A 20,734-nucleotide genomic window follows, 5' to 3' on the forward strand; every position below is an offset into this window, starting at 1 on the left:
AGCCATTGGAGTATGGGAGTGGGCCGACAATATCGACGTGTATGTGGCTGAACCTGGTAGAGACAAGTGGGAAAGGAGTTAGTGGGGAAAATGTGTTTCATGTTACCTTCGAAGCCTGGCACAGGAGGCAGGTGCAGGCCCAGTGCCTGACATCCCTGTTGATGTTTGGCCAGATGAACTTCAAGGTCAACATCCATTGGGATGCATGGATGCCAGGGTGTGCAAGATCATGAAGGTAGTGGAAGAGTTGATGTTGGAATGACATAGGGATAAAGGGGAGAAGGTTGCCGGTGGAGACGTCAGCATACAGACAGATGTCTGTGCCAGGTACCTGAATTTTCTCCATCTTGAGGGAAGGGTTGTCCAACAGTCACTGCAAGTCATCACAGTTGGCCTGTGCTGCTGCAATGGTGGTGTAGTCGATGACAGGAGACTGCGAAGAGAGGGAATTAATGTTCCTGGAGACGGCATCAGTGGGTGCATTGTCAGTACCTTGGACATAATGAATGTCTGTGGAGAATTGAGAAATGTACTGTAAGTGGCGGAGCTGAGTATGTGTATAGCTGGCTTTGTTAGCATGGAAAGTAGTGGTGAGGGGTTTATTGTCTGTGAAGATGATGAACTATCGACCTTCAAGGAAATACCTGAATCATTGGACTGCCCGGTAGACAGCAAGCAACTCCCTGTCGAATGCGCTGTAGTTCTTCTCAGCCTTGTTCAGTTTCTTGGAAAAGAAGGCGAGCAGCTTCCAAGCACTGTTGAAGTATTGCTGCAAGATGCCGCCAATTCCGTTGTTGGAGGTGTCAGTGGCGATGGATGTGAGGGCCTCCAGGGCAGGGAAATTGAGGGTGGCGATGGTGTTCAGTGCCGTCTTCGCAGAAGTAAAAGCTTCGTCTGCCTCAGGACACCAAGCGAGCTTTATGGACTGACCATGCTTGCAAGGTCTAATGAGAGAATACAAAGGTTGCAACATGAGGGAACACTTAGGGATGAAGCGATTGTAAAAATTTATCATACCTAAGAACTCCTTGAGTTGTCTTTCAGTGGAGGACTTTGGGAACTGGCAGATGGCATCACACTTAGTACGCAGAGGTGAAATGCCAGTGGAGGAGACAGTGTGTCCAAGGAAATCTATGGAGGTCAATCCAGATTTTGACTCGGTGGCGTTGATTTGGATTTCGTAGTCTCTTGGACAGGTGAGGACTTCTTTGAGGTGATGGCGGTGGGTGGCTTCATCAGGGCTGACGATGAGGAGGTCATCTATGTAGGCATAACAGAAGGGTAAGCCATGTAGAACTTCGTCGATGAAGCGTGGAGTGTCTGTGCTGCATTCTTCAGGCCGAAGGGCATCTGGACGTACTCATAGAGGCCAAATGGGGTGGTAATGGCCGTCTTCGGGATGTCATCGGGGTGGACAGGGATCTGATGGAAGGCTTGAACAGGATCCACCGTAGAAAAGATGGTACAGCCAAAGAGCTGGGAGCCAAATTCTTGGATGTTGGGGATGGGGTATCCATCGAAGTCAGTTTGGGAGTTCAGTGCACAGTAGTCACCGCACGGTCGCAAATCACGACTCTTTTTAGGTACGACATGAAGCGCTGAAGACCAGTTGCTGTTGCTGGGCCAAATGATCCCTTGGCACATAAGGGACTCGAACTCGGTTAGGGCATCGGTTCTGCGGCAACAACTGGGGCGGTCCATATCTACTGCAGCAGTGGTAGTCCACTCTGGCAGGAGCAGCAGGCGGCACTGGGAGGCCACTCCGGCAAAGGCTGGGGCCGGTGACTGGGGCAGAGGTAGTCCACAGCAACTGCGGTGGCGGCAGGGCAGGGGCGATCTGCGGCAATGATGGCGGCAGGGGTGGTCCAGGGCTACTGCAGTAGTGGTGTCTGCTGGGCTGTAGTCCACTCCAGGCAGCAGGCGGCAGCTGACAGACCACTCCAGAAGGCGGGGCAGGCAGCAGTGGTGGCTGTTGCGCTATGGTCCAATTGATGTGGTTTGTTACCACATCATGGTAAATGGAGTATTGTCTGAGAAGGAATAATGAAATTCAAATCTCTTCTGGACTTATTATTGGATTTCCAGTCCGCCATAACATAAATTATACACAATGAATATATTAATGCTTTGTACAGAGTATGCAAATAATGTTACATATAAATGCAGTACTTTTTACAATATAAGGGCTATCCTTGTATTTGACACAATATTTACAATATACAATTTGAATACAATTGATATATATTATCGTTGTGCCCAAGATTACAAAAATCATCACACTACAAAGCTATATGTAGACTATACGCCCTTCATAGACAGTCAGACAAAACACATAATACATAACCTCAAGCACTCATCTGCCTGTGGCCATGACAACATAAGTAACATCCACCTAAAACACATTCGACCACAAGGTATACACGCACTCACAAACATTGCAAATTGCAGCTATTCACACAACACTATACCTGATATCTGGAAGCATGGGAAAATAATCACAATCCCAAAACCCAATAAAGACCCAACAATCCCAACATCACACCACCCAGTCACACTTCTCTGCACCCCCTCCATTCATTGAATGCCTCATACTTCAACTCATCACACCACATATTCCCCTTGCTGAATCACAATACGGTTTTAGGCCACTACACTCCACAAACACACTTCTAATCAACCTTGTGCAAAGAATATTAGATGGCATCAATTCAGATAGGCCACATCATAGAACACTTCTTATAACATTAGACATTAGTAAAAAAAATTATGCTATCTCTTGCCACAATCTAACAAACAAAATATATAACACAGACATGCACAATAACACTAAAAGATGGCTGGCCAATTATCTTCTACAATGTTATTGTCTTAGGTACACCGGAAGAATCCCAACTGGAATCCTCAATTTGTTCACCAAGTCAATTTGTCAAGATTTCTTTAGTCCAATGATCTTTACTCTTACATCTAAGTGCCCTCAAGGGCGTAACTACTCCCACAAACCAATAAATTTTCTCACTCAATTTCTATTACTTATTTTCATCTGTAGGCCCCATGCCTTAGATCATCTTAGTCAAATTCCACTTAGTATATGTTTAGTATAGGGGAATTTAAATGGTTGAGATATTTTCTTGATTTTCTTCACGAATTCTTCTACAACATTATTGTCTTAGGTACACCAGAAGAATCCCAACCGGAATCCTCAATTTATTCACCAAGTCAGTTCACCATGATTTCTTTAGTCCAGTGATCTTTACTCTTACATCTAAGTGCTTCCCTCAAGGGCGTGACTCTACTGCCGCGAACCAATTAAATTTTCTCCACCCTTTCTCCAGTCAGACTGTTACAAATGTCTTAAGCAATACTACTTACTCAAGCAATCTCGAAATCAATGCATCACTGGCTTAGTTTACATATTGTTACATCAGCATTATACAGCAATGAAATCGGGTCCCTAGTGGTTGTTTATAAATTTTAGATGAAGAGCAAGATTATGCAACTCCTTCACGGCTATTGTGTACCAAACATCCAACTCATAAAAATGAAATTCTCACCACCTACCCCTCTATCTACCTTATTTGTCTACCTTTATCTACCAGCCTCTTACAAACATGTATATGTATTATCCTTTTCTGTGTTGGCAAAGGTTGGCTTTTGGTTAAATACATGGAGAGATTCTAAAGTTGTAAATGTGCATAATTGTACAGTATTAAAGCTGCATTTTTATATCCTCAGAGTCTCAGCCTCAGTCATGGGGAGACTGGGCTTCCAGGAGTCTTCTTCAATTATGAACTTTCACCACTCATGGTCAAATACCAGGAAAAGAAAAAGTATGTATTTTTCTTTTTTCTTTTCTTTTGTTTCAATTAAAGCCCTCATAAAAATCACATTCATCAGTGCTCTCAGTTTGCTTAATTTGTTACAAATGTATCATAGAAAAGCTTAGTTTCTCTTCACTTTTATACATTGTATGCAGAGTTTGGTTCATTTTGTATTTTCATGGGCAGTAGGTCTAATGTCAATTATTTCATTATATATTCTTTATAATCTTATGAAGAGTACATTTAGTGCCGCTATTCTATTCCCTCTTTTTTTTTTCTCTCTTATTGATTCGTGTATGGTGGTGGACTGGATGACATGCAACAGTTAGAAGAAACATTAACCCAAGGGTAGAGGGAAATCCCTCAATGGTAATAGGGAAAACACTGCTGCCAGTGTGATCTTATGTAGCACAAATTGGAACAATGACTTATAGATAACAGAATGAAAGCTTCACCTGAGAAAACAACAGTGATGGTACAACAGATAACCATGATTCATGAAGCCACCTTATAGTAAAATTGAATGGCCAAATCCTTCCTTTGGAAAAAAACAACTAAAAACATTTCTCATATTTGATACATATAAGACTTTCAGCCCATATATCAAAGATCTGACAGCAAAAATCAACAAGAAAATAAACCTACATCCATTGCAGGCATTGACTTTGGACAACAGAAAGAAACAATAAGTATCTACAAGCAATTCATGAGAACCACTTTTTACCATGCCTCCACAGCTTGGTTCCCAACAATCAGCAGGGGCAATAGATTGAATTGATTGATTGATCCTATGTATTTACCAAATTTTAGCAAACAGGAAAGGAGCAACACTCATGGAGTCCTGTCTTTTGCTCTCCAGTTCATACTTGGCTACAAATTCACATATGGTTCCAACTTGGGCTATATCTTCTTGTTCTCCAATTATAATTCTTAGTTTTTTATTCATGTATTGTTCCAGCTTGGGCTATATCTTCTAAGGCCATTCCAAGTATTTATGCATCTGTATGGAAAACTGTTTTTCTTCAAATCCTTTAGATATTTAAATTAAACTAAGTTGAATTGGAGGGGTGATTTCAAGTTTGGGAGTATGGTAGGAAGATTGTTGGGAGTTATGAGGAACTGAAGGAGGAAAGAAGGGGCTCTGCTGGTAAGTGATGAGATAAGAAAGCACAACACAAAATTAATCTAGGTGAAGATAAAATGGGATGGGATACATGGATTTTTGTGAGTGTAAATGCACCTGGTTGGAAGAAAAGTGGAAAGGAAAGGTAGGCTGGATAGATTTGAATAAATATTTAGAAAGTTTTGAGAGGAGTAATGTAATGATGTTGGGGGATATTAATGCTAGGATAGGAGATGAGCCAGTAGATGTAGTAGGGAGGTTTGATGTACATACATATACCAAAAGCTTTTTCCCCTTTACAAGGGAGGTAGCCAAAAAATAAAGGAATAAAAAACACTCCCATCCATTCCATCCCCAACATACTCCACTCCCATCCACCCACCCCCTTCCGTCCTCTTATCTTGGCACCTCCCAGATGACAAGTCATCCCTGCATCTCACCCACTGCCCTGGGTCAGAAGCAGTGTTGCAAGACACAGCACATCCACAGCAAGGCCACTTCATTAAATTGGTGACCCCCATCTCCATCCCCTCATGCATAAAAGGAGAAGGCAGGGAGAAATCCCTTTGGGCTGCATCAATTTATTTTTCACACATACTCCCTCACTCCCCATCTACCACATACACAACCATTCTCTATTCAGCCCCATCTTCTGTCCTGTCCCATCCATCCTCAACAGACATTCCCATCTTTCCCAATGCCCCTTTCACCCCATCCATCCACCCACCTTATGTCACCCCCCCACCATGCTCACCCCCCCACCCCTGCCTTCCATGCCTCTTTTACTAAACCCCCCACCCATTCTTGCCATGTACCCAAACCATTCCAACACTCCCTCATCAACCCCATCCCCCAACTCCCCCTCCACACCTGTTCTCCTCCACACCTCCCCAACTCTCACTCCATCCACCCCAGGAACCCCCATCACACCCCTCAGGCACCCCATCCCAGATGGAATTGCAAATTGGGTACTGAAAGAATGCATGGAAGAATGCATGGAGGAATTAACAGATAAAATATACTATATAATTCAATTCTTACTTCAAGAAGGAAAGGTCCCACAGGACTGGAAGAATACAAATATTGTACCGATTTATAAGGGAGGAAACAAGGAAGATCCATTGAATTACAGATCGATTCTCCCTGACAAGCATAGTAGCAAAAATTTGTGAAAAGGTCATCAAAAATAGATGGGTTAAACATTTGGAAGAAAAAACTATACTGAATCCAAATCAATTTGGATTCAGACAAGGCGGATCATGTACAACAAACTTGATCTACTTCTACTCGAGATTAATAGATACACTCACTATCCGAGTTACGACCTAGATCGGTTCCGACCAACCGGTCGTAAGTCGAAACGGTCGTAACTCGGACCGTATACATTCGAGGTGTATACTCAAGGACATATGATGCAGAGCGTAAATCCAGCTCAAATGTTTCGTTTGTGGCCTCATTGTAGAACATTCTCAGTGTATGCAAAATATCCAATACTCTTTGATTGTTATACTAAATAATAAATTAATAATAATAAATTAATAGGATAGTAAAGAAAGAAAATATATTACACAGGATTCTTATTAGAGACCGAAAATACAAATTAACACAAAGATACAAAATATAAAAAATAGAAAATATGCATGTAAAAAACAAAAAAATTAAAATCCACTTTTTGGTTGCACGTCATCTACACTTTCTTCGTGCGTACGGTCGAGGGAAAGATCAGGCAGTAGGTCTGGCGAGGCACCATGGGGGATCCGTTGGTATCCTCTGGTCGAGGCATAATTGATAAAAAGAGGTTGAAGTAATAAAGGTCTAATAACATTTAAAATAATTCCCTCAAATGTACATGAAAACAAGTACAAGATTCGCTTCTATGCACTGGGCTCAATCGTCGCCTCCCATGCGAAAACGTTCGGTCTCCCTTCGTAAGAAAAGAATGATAATCATAGCATAACGTTATTTCATCAAATAAATATTTTATGCATGGAATAGTACAGTGAGATATATTGTCTTATTGAATATAAGATATTATTCTTCAGAACTCCAGGAATATCATAGACTTGGGTTAAAGCTATTTGTATCCATGTTCGTACACTACAGCTTTCGACTTTCGACCAATAGAGAACTCGAACCAGAATGAAAAGCACGAATGTAGGACTACTGTAAACCGACTCTCTGTCTTGGCTTTCGGGGAAGCGTGTATCACCGATCTGGCAAAACTGCCCTTTCTGACCATTCCCACCTGCCCTGATTATCGGTGGGAACTGGGAATCGAAATACGGTATAACATCAATTCCAGTAAAATTATGGTATATGGTAGACATCGTATGGTAGATGGTAGACACACACTAAATTATGGTAGAAATACCATAATTATGGCAGACAGCGCAACCTTGGTGAGATGCTGTGCTGTGCTGCCGTAACTGTCGTGCGGGATGCTGGACGCCACGTGCAAACGCACAGTAAACCAGTAAACTCATAATATGTGCATGTAGGCATCTGCTGAATGTGGTCGTAAGTACGGGTGGACGTAAGTCGCACCGGTCGTAACTCGGATAGTGAGTGTATACAGTAAGTCCTCATTATACGGTACATATGCGTTCCTGAAAACCTTACCACAAATTGAAATTACCCTTTACCAAACCCATTATAACATGTAATAATAGGATATGGCAGATGTACCTTCTCCCTGCTCTTTCCTCTTCAAAACATGGGCGGATACCGTATCCATGAATTTTTCTTGCCATAAATAGAATCGAGGGTAGTAAATACCAAATACCGTAACTGTGAATTTACCGGATAAAGAATTACCATATAAGGAGGACTCACTGTATTACAAGAGAGAGATGGTTGGGAAGACTGTGCCTTTCTGGACCTACAAAAGGCATTTGATAAGGTACCACAGAAGAAACTACAGTATACAACCACTCCTCGTTTAACGACGACATTTGGGACCAGCGCGCCATCGTTAACCGAATTGGTCGTTAGGCGAAAGTGTATACATATACGTACATGTACTGTATGTACAATGTCCAGCAATACATGTATCTTTATTTTCGTGTATTTCCCTCTTTTATACAGTACATTAAAGCTTTATTTACTATTTATTTACGGTGGTTATGTTCCCGAAATTACTGTATATGACCAAATCCGCGTATGCTGACATTCCATATTGAATACCGGGGTATTTTTTAGTTTCGACCATGGGCGCAATATAGCAATGGAAAATTAATTATTAATTTTGTAAATTAAAATGTATCAACGTAATATGCAATTCTGTGGGCGGAAATGAAAGTAAAGAATACCATGCTACAAGAAAATATGCTAATAAACGAAGTTGGTAGCATAGGATCGGGACACCATCTTGTCGTCTGCCAATGTCTCTCACGACGACGACGACAACGAGGACGAGCCGGATGACATTTAATTTGCAGGTAATGATTTGCCATATACATAAATGACATGGATGAAGGAGTAGAGTGTTGTATGAATTTCTTTGCAGATGACGCAAAATTACTCAAGAAAGTAAGAACGGAGGAGGATTGCAACTCATTGCAACAAGACTTGGACAAGATCTGGAAATGGACTCAAAAGTGGGAAGTGAAATTCAATATCAAGAAATGTAGTATAATGGAAATTGGAAAAAGTAAAAACAGAATATCGAGAGATTATAAAATTGGTGAAGAGGTCAAAAAAGTAAACTCTGAAAAAGACCTTGGAGTGATGATCAGCAAAGATATGACACCGGACAAGCATATTAATAAAAGTGGTATTTGTCTATTTGGATGAGGAAATGATAAAAAAAAAATTAACTACACTAAAAAGACCAAAAAAGCCTTTGGTATATGTATGTATGTAATAAGACCAAAACTCGAGTACTTAGCAACACTATGGACACCCAGTACCAAAAAGAATATAAAAAAATTAGAAAGAATACAAAGAGCAACAACAAAACTGGCACCAACTCTTTCCAAAATGACATATGAACAAAAACTATCCAAATTAGAATTACCAACTCTGGAACAAAGAAGGGAAAGAGGAGACCTACTATCTATAGAATTATGAAAGGAATGGAAATCTTAGATAAGAATGATTTATTGAAATGGGACAATGGAAAAACAAGAGGACACGAAAAGAAACTCAAAAAAGATAATTACAGAAGATATCTGAAAAAATAGCTTCCCACACAGAGTGATAGATACTTGGAACAATTTAGACAAAGAAACAGTGTGTTCAAACAATATTCAAGATTTTAAGAAAAAACTCGATGCTGAAAGATACAAAGACGGGTCACCACGAGCATAGCTCCCTTCCCGTATAATATAACGAGGTAAATACACACACACACGTCATTCGTCATAGTAACAACACGCATATATTGGCGCTCCTGAAATACTTAAAAAAATAAATAAAAAATAAATAAACATCTTAACAGTGATACAGTTATAGAATACCTAGAGTGTGATACTTGTATATGGGAAGGGGAGTGCTCATGGATACCCAGAATGATTAATTTACAATATGAATAGTGAGTAATTGAAGTGAAAAGGAAAAAAACAATAGTGGGCCAGAGAAACCACAAGAGTCTGTCACATTACAATGTAAACATGTACCCAGACCCACCTACCAGCACAAGGGTGAAGCAAAATACATAGGTTTTAGGCCACCAAGTGGCACAAAAAGATTTCTGCTTGAAATGAGGGTCATTTCTCTGGATTTAGTGTGTATGAAAAAAGGCTCTTTAGTAGAGCTATAGACATAGAGAGGGATATGAGAAATATGAACAATTCGTGGAGGCAGGAAACTGACAATATATGGAAGTAAACATAGAAATAAAAGAAGAATTAAGTGTGCTATAAAAGAACTGGGTGAGATAAAAGTGAAAATAAGAGGTTGAAAAATAATGAAAATACAATGAGACCATAAAGAAAGAGACTGTGGAAGTGGGAAAAAGCATAAGAGAAGACTATTTGCAACAGCTAAGAAATTATTGGAAAAAGACAAAGAAGATAAAATAATTTTTAAAGAGATAGTTCAGCAGCAAATGCAGGAAAAGGCTGAAGATGCTGTTATTAAGGTAATTAAGGAAAAAGAAAATTTAGTAAGAGATGCAGTAGACAAACAAAAGTGTGTAGTAATAAATTGTCTAAAGAAAAACATAACCCAAATTGGTTCCTGAGAGATAAATAGGACAAAGAATTGGCAAGAAATTTTTAAAAGTAGTACAAGATAAAGAGCAAAAGTTAGAAAAGGAAATAGAGGAAGGGCACAGAATTGGTAAGTATGCAGAAGGAAAAGGAAAAAGTCAACTACTTTAGATTAAATTAAGTTAACAAATGGCAGCAGAAGAAATCTTAGCAAGAACAAGAAAATTAGCAAGTAATAAACACTAAAAATATATGGATAAAAAGAGACATGACTGATAAGGAAAGAGAAAAAAATTAAGACATTAATAAAAAAGCTAAAGAAAAAAATGAGGAAAGAATGGAGACCAAGACAACATAGTTCTATTGGAGAGTGTTGTTGCTTGGAGGTTCAAGACAACACATTGGAAAGTTAAGTAGAAGTTATTAGCTGTGGCTGAAGATGTGAGCGGGGTTCTTCCATGTTTATTGTGTAGAAAATTCCCTGCTCTCGCAGAGAGCATAAACCTTATACATGGGCTCATGGCAAGGTTGCTGATGAGATATTTATTTACATAATTGCTGTTTCCAGCGAGACTAGAGGTCAAAATAGGTTTTCACATTGATTACATAACAAGGATAAACATTATACATTGTTTGTACAAGGTGTCCGAGTTTGGACAGGTGGAAAATAGCCTTAAGGAATATTTATGATAAAGTGGCAATAACATTGGTTAGCGGCATCAGGGCTTGGTGATAGCTGTATGTTTGGGTCATGACCTTGATAATGAGAACAATAGAACTTGACTGCGGCTGCTGACCCTTGCAGTCTCGTGAGGTCAAGAATACCATCTCGTTCTGCTCCTGGTGCAGCGAGATGCATGGTGGAGTGGTATGCATAGTGCACATGTCCTGTGGTAGAGGCGGTAGATGTGGCAAGGTAGATTACGCTGTCTAGAAGCTCTCGGAGTTGTCCAACAGTGTTATGTAAGAGACTGAAAAAAATGGTATATTCAAGAGAAAAAAAAAAAAAAAAAGTGAAAGGTTCAGGTAACGAAATGGAGGGAACAGATAATTAAAATTGGCTTATACCAACATAGATGGATTAATCTCAGGATTGAATGAACTAAATGATTACATGTCAGAAGCAAAACCAGACATAATGGGAATTGTGGAGACAAAAGGGGTCCACTAGTACCAGTGTTGGTCATGGATTATATAATCAGTGGCTTAGACAAAGGGGGGAGAAACAAGGTGGAGGAGTCATGTTCCTGGTTAAGAAAAACTTAAATTTAATGAAAGTTACATATGGAGAGAACAGGGTAGAGATGATTTCAATAAGAGTTGAAGATAGTGATATGAAAAGCAGAAAGTTTACAGTGATTTACATGCCCCAGAAACAAGGTCTTGGAGAGATAAGAGATTATTTCAAGATGATAGAGGATATGAAATCTTCATTAAAAGAGACGCTGAAGGATGGAAATAAAGAGGTACTTATGGGAGACTTTAATTGCAAAGAAATATGTTGGGAAGAGATGATAGTGAAAGGTGAAGAGGATCAATGAGGAAATATATTACTCGACATGACTATAGAACTTACAGTGACACAATGGGTAAAAGAAAACACTAGATTTAGAAATAACAAAGAACCGTTCAGACTAGATTCATTATTTATGTCAGAAACTGAAATAGTAAACAAAATTGAATACAAGACACCAATTGCAAAGTGGCCACATTCTACTTGAGTTAGAATTAAAGGAGGAAATATATATAAAGAGAAATGAAAAACACAGAAAGGGAAGACTGATGTATAGTAAAACAGATTTTGAGAAACTTAGAAAAAAAAATTCTTAAAGTGAACGGGGAAAAATTCTACAAGAAACAAGTGGAAGAAAAATGGATGATTCTTATGAAAATCTACAAAGAAGGAGTGGACAAATATGTCCCAAAGCAAAAACAGGAAAAGGTGTATATTAAGTACTGGTTTGATAAAGGTGCAGGGAAGTGAAAGAAGAGATAAAAATTGGAAAAGATGGAGAAAAGACAAAAAAACCTAGAAAGTGGCAAATATATATCAATCAAAGGAAGGAATATATAAAAATACACAGGAAAGAAAAAAGAAACTGAAAAAGACAGAAAAATGTCAGGATCAGCCAAAAATATTCTATAGATATGTAAATGGTAAACTAAAAAATGAACAGGAAATAGTGAAACTACACCAAGGGAATATGAAATACACAGAAGATACAGAAATGGTGGAAGTAATGAGCAGACACTTCAAGTTGGTTTCTACTAGTGAAAAAAATTAAACACAGGATGAAGGGAGAGAAATGAAACTCTCCCCCATGAGGGAAATAAGAGTAACATGGAAAGCTTAAATAATGGATCAAATAATGAACCTTGATGTCAGGAAATCACACGGCCCAGATGGAATAGCAAATTGGATATTAAAAGAATGTAAAGAAGAACTAACAGACAAAATATATAACAATGTAAGTTGCTCACTTAAAGAAGGAAAAATACCAGAAGACTGGAAAAATACTGATATCGTACCAATTTATAAAGGAGGAAATAAGGAAAGACCCAAAAATTACAGACTGGTTTCCCTCACAAGCACAGTAGCTAAAATTTGTGAAAAAGTTATAAAAAGTAGATGGATAAAACATTTGGAGTAGAACAAGATCCTAAATCTGAGACAATTCGGATTTAGACAGGGAAGATCACGTACAACAAATTATCTGTACAAGAAAGGGATGGATGGATTGATTGTGTGTTCCTAGATCTACAAAAAGCTTTTGATAAAATCCCTCACAAAAAAATATTAAGAAAACTGGAAACCATAGGAGGGATACAAGAAAAACTACTGAAATGGATAGAGGACTTTTAGCATGGAAGAAAAATGAGAGTAGTGCTCAGAGATAAGAGTTCTACTTGGGAGGAGGATTAGTGAAGTTCCATGAGGATCAGTATTAGCTCCAATAATGTTTGCTATATATGTGAATGACATGGAGGAGGGTGTGGAATGTTACATGAACTTCTTTGCAGATGATGCAAAATTGTTAAAGAAAGTGAGTACTGAGACAGACTGTGACTCACTACAGAGAGATCTGAACAGGGTTTGGGAATGGAGTCAGAAGTGGGAAGTGGACTTCAACATAAAGAAATGTAGCATAATGGAATTTGGAAAAAAATAGACAAAAAAAAGGATATCAGGACAATATAAAATTGGTGAATCTGAAAAAGACCTGGGAGTGATCATCACAATAGATATGTCCCCTAACAAACATAAAAAAGTTGTTAGCAAAACCTACAACTTGCAAAGATCAATAAAAATGGCTTTTACTTGAATGAATAAATGGTAAAGAAAATATTAGTCACTGATAAGGTTCAAATTGGAGTATGTAGCTACACTGATCACCCAGTACTAAAAAGAATATAAAGAAAATTGAGAGAATCCAGCGAACTATAAAGATGGCCCCAACACCATCAAAAATGTCATATGAAGAAAGATTGTCTAAACTAGAACTACTGACTCTGGAATAAAGACCATTTACAGAATTATGAAAGATGTAGAAATCCTTGATAGAGACGACTTACTAAATTGGGATAAGATAAACACAAGAGGACATTTTAAAGAAACTCAAAAAGGACAGTTATAGAAGAGACATGAAAAAAAAACACTTTCTCCACAGAGTGGTGGATGTATGAAACATGTAGACGAAACAGTAGTGTGTGAAAAAACAATACAAGAATTTAAGAGCAAATCAAATATGGCAAGATGCAGACAGGATACCACGAGCATAGCTCCCCTTCCCATAAGATACAACTAGGTAAATACATTGAAATTCCTCTCTTCCTCACTTATGTTCCACGCCTCTGCCCTACACAGTGCTGCTGGCACAGCCACTCCTTCACATACACACACAGCAGTCAGAGTTGGATGTCTGGAAAGAGCTCTACTGTGCTAGGCAGCACTTCATCGCTAGAAAAATTTGGAACAACACTAGTTCTATATGCAAACGAGAAGGGAGTTGTGAATCGTGAGTGACCGAAATGGAGTAATGTTAACCACTTCCATACGGTGACGCCTACGTAGGCGGCATGAGGAGCAAGTGGGTACTCGATGATGCCGACGTCGGCATCTTGATTATATTTATTGTAGTCATACCTACGTAATTTCCATTCTCTCTAAACTGGCTTCATCAATTTTCTATGGTTATCAAAATACACGGGTAAAAGAGAACAAACGATTGAGCACTGACTTTATTTTTTATAATGCGATTATTATGATGCAACATCGCATGTCGGGCAGCTAATGCTGCCAGACGTGTGATGTGCCCCGGAGTGAAGAGGTTAATACAATTTAATGCTGATTATGTAAAATGGAAAAAAATAATAGTGAAATATGGAAAAACGAACCAGCAAAGAGATGTCTGGACATGAGTAGGGTGGAATCACCACTGGGGATAATTCCCAAACAAACATGTACAAACTAAACCCCCAAATCATACCAAAGGTTTGAAAATTAAGCTTTTTCTGGTTTCGCAAGAGGTGAAATTTTGGGTAGAGGGGTGGAAATGGATAGAGAGCCTAGGTATATAGATATTTTGAGAAACGGAGATTACTGATTTGTTAGATGAAATAATTAAATTGAAAAGTAAGCACAGGGCGATGTACAGAGAAATAGCTCAACTAAAAAAAATCTAATGAAGAAACCAACAGGGAGCTTGACGAACTGTAAAAGGAACTGAATACAATCAGGGGCGAGAATGAAAGAATGAAAAATGAAAAAAAGTGAAGGAGCAAACACAGGCAGTGACCAAGAAAGTAGAAGAGACAATGAAGGAGACTGATCTCCAAGAGATAAAGAAACAGTGGAAAGTGGAACAAGAAAATAAAAAATTATTGTTCAAAGAAATAGTAGAACAACAAATGAAGGAAAATGTCAAAGAAATGGTAATCAAAGTAATTAAGGTAAAAGGAAATTTGGTCAGGGACACAATGGATAAAAAAAGTGCATTGTAGTTTATGATATGAAAGAGAAACATGATGTACCTAGATATTATAGAGAAAAAGATGAGAAGAGATTGCTAAGGCAATTCTGAAGGAGATTCAAGAAGAGGGACAGGATATGGGCAAAGAAATTGAAGAATTGCATAGAATTGGAAAATACTTGAAAGAAAAACAACATAGCCCATTAAAAATAAACCTTAGGTCTCAAATGATAGCAGAAATACTATCTAAAACAAAGCTAACAAATAGTGAACATTACAAAAATGTATGGATTAAAAAAGAAATGAGCATTGAAGAAAAAGAGAAAGAAAAGGATCTTAGAAATGAAGCAACTGAAAAAAATGACCTGGACCTGAGGGAGAAAATGTTTGATAAAAAAAAAAGGAAACATAAGAAACATAATAGACAGAAAAGGATGAGAAAGGGAAAAATTTGAAATAACGTATACCAGAATAGACGGCATAATTTCAGGACTGAACAAATTAAATGACTTTCTGGCATTAGAAAAACCAGGCATAATGGGAATTGTAGAAACAAAATTAAAAAGTCCTCTACCACCAAACACTGGATGAAAAATAGAAAAGAGAAACATGGTGGAATAATATTTTTTACTAAGGCTATGTGACCAAGATAACAGAAGGAAAAAACAATGTGGAATTGATTAGGATGAAAGTTGAAAAGTGACATGAAAAGCAGAAAATTTGTAGTGATGTATGTACCCCCCAAAACACAGTCTTGGACAGAGAGTGATCATTCCAAACTGTTGGAAGACACAAAGAATGTACTAACTGATTTTCTGAAAGGAGGAGGAAATATAATGATTATGGGTGACTGTAATTCAAAAGAAATATGTTGGGAAGAAATGACAGTGAAGGGTGGAGAAGACCTTTGCAGAATCATACTACTGGATATGACCATTGAATACTAAAAGACAAACAAGAAATAGTAAGACCGCACCAATGGAATTACGAATATACAGAAAATATAGAAATGACTGAAATTATGAATAAATATTTCAAATCTGTATTCACAATTTAAAGTTCACCAAACTTGGGAGGAAATACAGAGAGAAAGATACCTCCCAATGAAAGAAATAACTGTGACACAGAAGGAAATCAGAGACCAAATAAAAAACCTTGATGTCAGAAAATCACATGGTCTGGGTGGAATTGCAAACTGGATATTAAAAGAATGCATAGATGAGTTGACGGACAATTTTTGATAAATTGGGATTTTTTGAATTTTATTTTTCAACTTAGAGTTCTAAAACTCTGATATTTGGATTCCATGTCTTTTTCTGATTCTAAATATATATACATACATATACCAAAGGCTTTTTCCCCCTTACAAGGGAGGTAGCCTAAAAGAAAAAGGCATAAAAACTATTCCTACCCATTCCATCCCTAAATACACTCCACTCCCCTCCACCCTCTTCCCTCCCTCTCATTTTGGCACCTGGATGACAGGTCATCCTTGCATCTTGTCCACTGCCCTGGGTCAGAAGCAGTGTCACAAGACACAGCACATCCACAGCAAGGGCGTTTCATTGAATAGGCGACCCCCTCCCTCTCCGTCCCCTCATGCAGAAAAGAAGACGTGGAGAAATCCCTTCGGGCTGCATCAAATTTTCTCACACATACTACCTTACTTTTATTACCCTAGTTATTGGTCACCAAATGTTAGTGACCTCTCATAGACCTCAAAATATCTGAAGTTATATTTCCTGAATGGTTATTCAGATTGACCTTTGAATTTCAGAAATGTGATTAGGACCCTAAAGCACCTATAAACCAAATTTCAGTAAAATCAGAGAGATGAGGGTGTTAATTTGATTTCTTTCTTTTTTTTTTTACCTCTCAAAGAATGTCCCCATTTTCTTATGAATGCTTCTTTAATGCTGTAGTTTTCTTATGAATTATTCTTCTTTTTCAGGTCATTGGGTCACTTTCTGACAGGTGTGTGTGCAATCATTGGAGGTGTGTTCACTGTAGCAGGACTCATAGATGCACTCATCTATCATTCTAGCAAAGCCTTACAGAAGAAAATTGAGATTGGCAAAGCAACTTAGAGATGGGTGTTGATAGACAGGAAATTTATCTATAAAGATGTGCTTGGTTGTGGATGTACACAAGTCATTTAGTTACAACACACATCATCATCATTTTGTAGATATGGATGTATCATAACTAAAAGACATTCATTTTCATGAGCAGTTAGATTTTATAATGTTTGGCAGATTTGTATGGGTTATAAGTAGGATTTTTTATAAGATAGAGAAACACAGTTACTGCATAAAATATGTGTATTGAAGTATTTTGTATATAAATATTTACTGGTAAATAGTGTCAATACTTTGCTAAATAGATATACAAGCCCATTGATCTTTTCTATTATAACAGATGCATTCAGTCTCATTGTGTGCTTTATGTGTTGTTTACAAATTTTTATTGATGAACATGTTTTTCTCATGTGAATATTGATACGGACCATATGTTATCCATCTCAGCAAAGGACTGTTTTCCATTGCTAAATTCTGTTTACTTTTCCTGTCATACAGCTATTAAAGAGACCATTAGTGAGAGTTTGCATGAGGTTGTCCTCTAAGACAGACATTGGAGAGAATCATCATATCTCCACTGCTTTTCTTCAAATTCCATTCTGGAGATATAGCCTCAAGGGATTGATATCCAGTCTCCAAACCAGACTCAAGGTCTCTATTGGCTAAGACTATCTTTCCTCAACTTTTTCACAAAAAAGAGCTAACATCTGGTGACTACTTCCCTTCTCTTTGTGATGGGAGATAGAAACACTCACACTAACACTGTATAAACAGTTGACCAACATTTCTTCTTGGAGGAATCTATTAAAGAGTCAGATTATTCTTGACTACTGTATAGCTGTGGATTTCTGGTCAAAGAAACTCAAGGCAATCATTATTATTATTATTATTATTATTATTATTATTATTATTACAATTGTTAGATTTATAGAGAATTAATCTGAAAAGGTGGGCACATTTCCATATTGACAACTGGTGGTGGTGATAGGCCATTAATTAATAAATTTTTGTTTTGTGTGGATTTGAATCAATTGTGGTAGTCAGGTAGTGAAGGCAAATGAATGTACATTGATAGGTTATCCTGTGGATAAGAGAATATAGTAAATATTGTATGTGCTGGCATATAAGATGCATCCCTATTTAACAAGGACATTTTGAAAAAAATATGTATTTCTTTTCTTAAGATATCTATCTGGTATATAAATATTTTGAGAAGAGTAAATATAGTTACTTGAGAAAAAATTATTGATAGTAAAAGGATTTTGTAGGGGGGGAAAAATTGTGTGCAATTGTAATAGATATCATTGTTATCAACTATTCCTACAGCAATATTAATTAAGCACATTTTGTATATAAAATGATGGTGATAGTTCCATTTTAATTCACCTGGTAAATTAAAACAGTTATTGACAACAGCATGATGTCATTGTTGCACACAAGACTACTGCTTAACTCACCCCACATCCCCTTAGCCAAACACAATAGATTGATAATTTTGTATCCAGCATGTCATTCAGTAATATGGCCATATAAATACAGTGATTTTTGCATTCCTTAAAGAAGAATGTACATTATACACTGGTAAACATAGTAAATTACTTAAAGAACTCCACATGTTCATTTAGATATTTTATTATTGTTTGTATGGTTTTACATCACAAACTCCCCCTCATTGGGAGGCTAGGATGGTGCCCCTTGCAGAGGACTTTGTAGCATGGAATTTAATGAACCATGCCTTTGGTTCAACTTTACTGGTTGCAGAGTTCGAACCACCATCTCAAGTTTCGTCACAAGAAATGATGCCTAACCCACTCGGCCAGCTAAAAAAAATCCTTGTGATGAGGAGAAAGTACATTGAATAAAGAACTCAAGAAATTATTCATAGTTTTCATGAAATAAAATGTCAACAAATGGTGTATGGAATTCTTTGAAGAAAACAAGGTTTCAGTCACTGATATATTAACTAATGGGGTATACACTGGGATAGGGTACATTCAGAAGATCAAGAATCACATAATAATACAACTTTGTACAAATTACTAAATGTCATGAATGGTGAACCATGTGATGGTAGACCTGGGTAATTGGAAGAGGTGGGATGGAGTCCTGTGTTGTTTCTCGAGTCATTTTGGGGGTGGGGTTTTTACTTGCTCAAAAAGGATGTAGCTGCCATTAGCAGAATATTAACCCCTTCCATACGGTGCCGCACACGTAGGCGTCATGGACTTAGATCTCGGTGGCAGCAGCCAATGCCAGCCGTACGACGTGTCGTAATAATACTCGCATCATAAAATATAGTCACCGCTTATATCGATCGTTCTCTCTTCACCCGTGAATTTTGATAATCATAGAAAATGCGATTACAAAAGAATTAGAAAGAATTTCATTATGGAGGGGCGACTACAATAAATATAATCAAGACACCGATATGGCAGCCTCGCGAATACACTCGCTCCCCATGACGCCTACGTGTGCGGCACCGTATGGAAGGGGTTAATGGAAGATTGCTCCTAGGAATGTGAGTGTAGTAGTTTCAGAGGGAGCAGTTTGTTGAGTGTAGTTAGAGAGCTTATGGGAGGGTTTTAGTTGAGAGGATTAGGAGGGGAACAGAGGGAGTAATTGGTAAAGAACAGAGTAGGTTTAAGATAGGTATGGGTTGTGTGGATCAAAATTTTGTGGTAGGACAGATATGTAAGAAAGCTTTAGGAAAAGGTAAGGATGTTTTTGGGGGGCTTTTATGGATCTGGAAAAGGCATATGACCAGATAGACAGGAGGGCAATGTGGGAGGTTTTGCAGATATAAGGGATTGGAGGAAAGCTCTTAAGGGCAGTTGAGAGTTTTTACAAGAGTAGTAGAGCTTGTATTAGAATTAGAAGTGGAGAGAGCGAGTAGTTTGAGGTAAAGGTAGGACTTCACCAGGGATGTGTCATTTCACCATGGCTGTTCAATATGTATATGGATGGGATGGTGTGGGAGGTAAGTGCAAGGGTAATCAGGGGATTGGAGATAAAGGAAATAAGAGAAAAGTGGAAGGTAAGCCAATTGTTGTTTGCTGACAACACTGCTAGTGGCAGGATCAGAGGGTGGGAATAAGAAAATGATGGAGTTTGGGAAGGTGTGAAAGAGGAATATGTTAAAGGTAAATGTGAGAAAAAGTAAGGTGATGAGATGTATAAAAGAAAAAGATGGGAGCAATTTGGAAATATTAAAAAAGAGAGGCTGGAGGAAGTGGATAGCTTTAGATACTTGGGGTCACATGTGACAGGAAAGGGAGGAATGGAGGTGGAAGTAAATTGTAGATTGAGAGAAGCAATTAAGTGCCTTGGAGGATAAAAAAGTGTAATGAGAAATAAACATTCGGGAATGGATGCTAAGAGGAGATTGTATTTACCTAGTTGTATTATATGGGAAGGGAGGTATGCTCATGGTAACCTTTGTATCTTTCAGCATAATTTTTTTTTTTTTTTAATCTTGAATAGTGTTTGCACACACAGTTTTCTTATCTAAGTTATTCCAGGTATCCACCACTCTATGTGGGAAGCTATTCTTTTTCAGATCTCTTCTATAATTATCCTTTTTGAGTTTCTTTTCATG

At 38.0% G+C, this 20,734-nt stretch overlaps 1 protein-coding gene across 1 annotated transcript in view; it reads left to right on the plus strand.

Annotated features, from left to right (window-relative positions):
- The window catches only part of LOC143041549 (endoplasmic reticulum-Golgi intermediate compartment protein 3), an 89,473-nt gene extending 70,458 nt beyond the window's left edge, over window positions 1-19,015 (plus strand). Inside the window, exons 6-7 of the mRNA XM_076213548.1 lie at window positions 3,733-3,827; window positions 17,013-19,015. Of these exons, the coding sequence (XP_076069663.1) occupies window positions 3,733-3,827; window positions 17,013-17,148 (231 nt within the window). The 3' untranslated portion in view covers window positions 17,149-19,015. The remainder of the gene's footprint in view (window positions 1-3,732; window positions 3,828-17,012) is intronic.
- Window positions 19,016-20,734: the final 1,719 nt, after the last annotated feature.

The sequence above is a fragment of the Oratosquilla oratoria genome, chromosome 31 (genome assembly GCF_046742065.1).
Source record: "Oratosquilla oratoria isolate Oo_2021 chromosome 31, ASM4674206v1, whole genome shotgun sequence".
Classification (NCBI taxonomy): Eukaryota; Metazoa; Arthropoda; class Malacostraca; order Stomatopoda; family Squillidae; genus Oratosquilla; species Oratosquilla oratoria.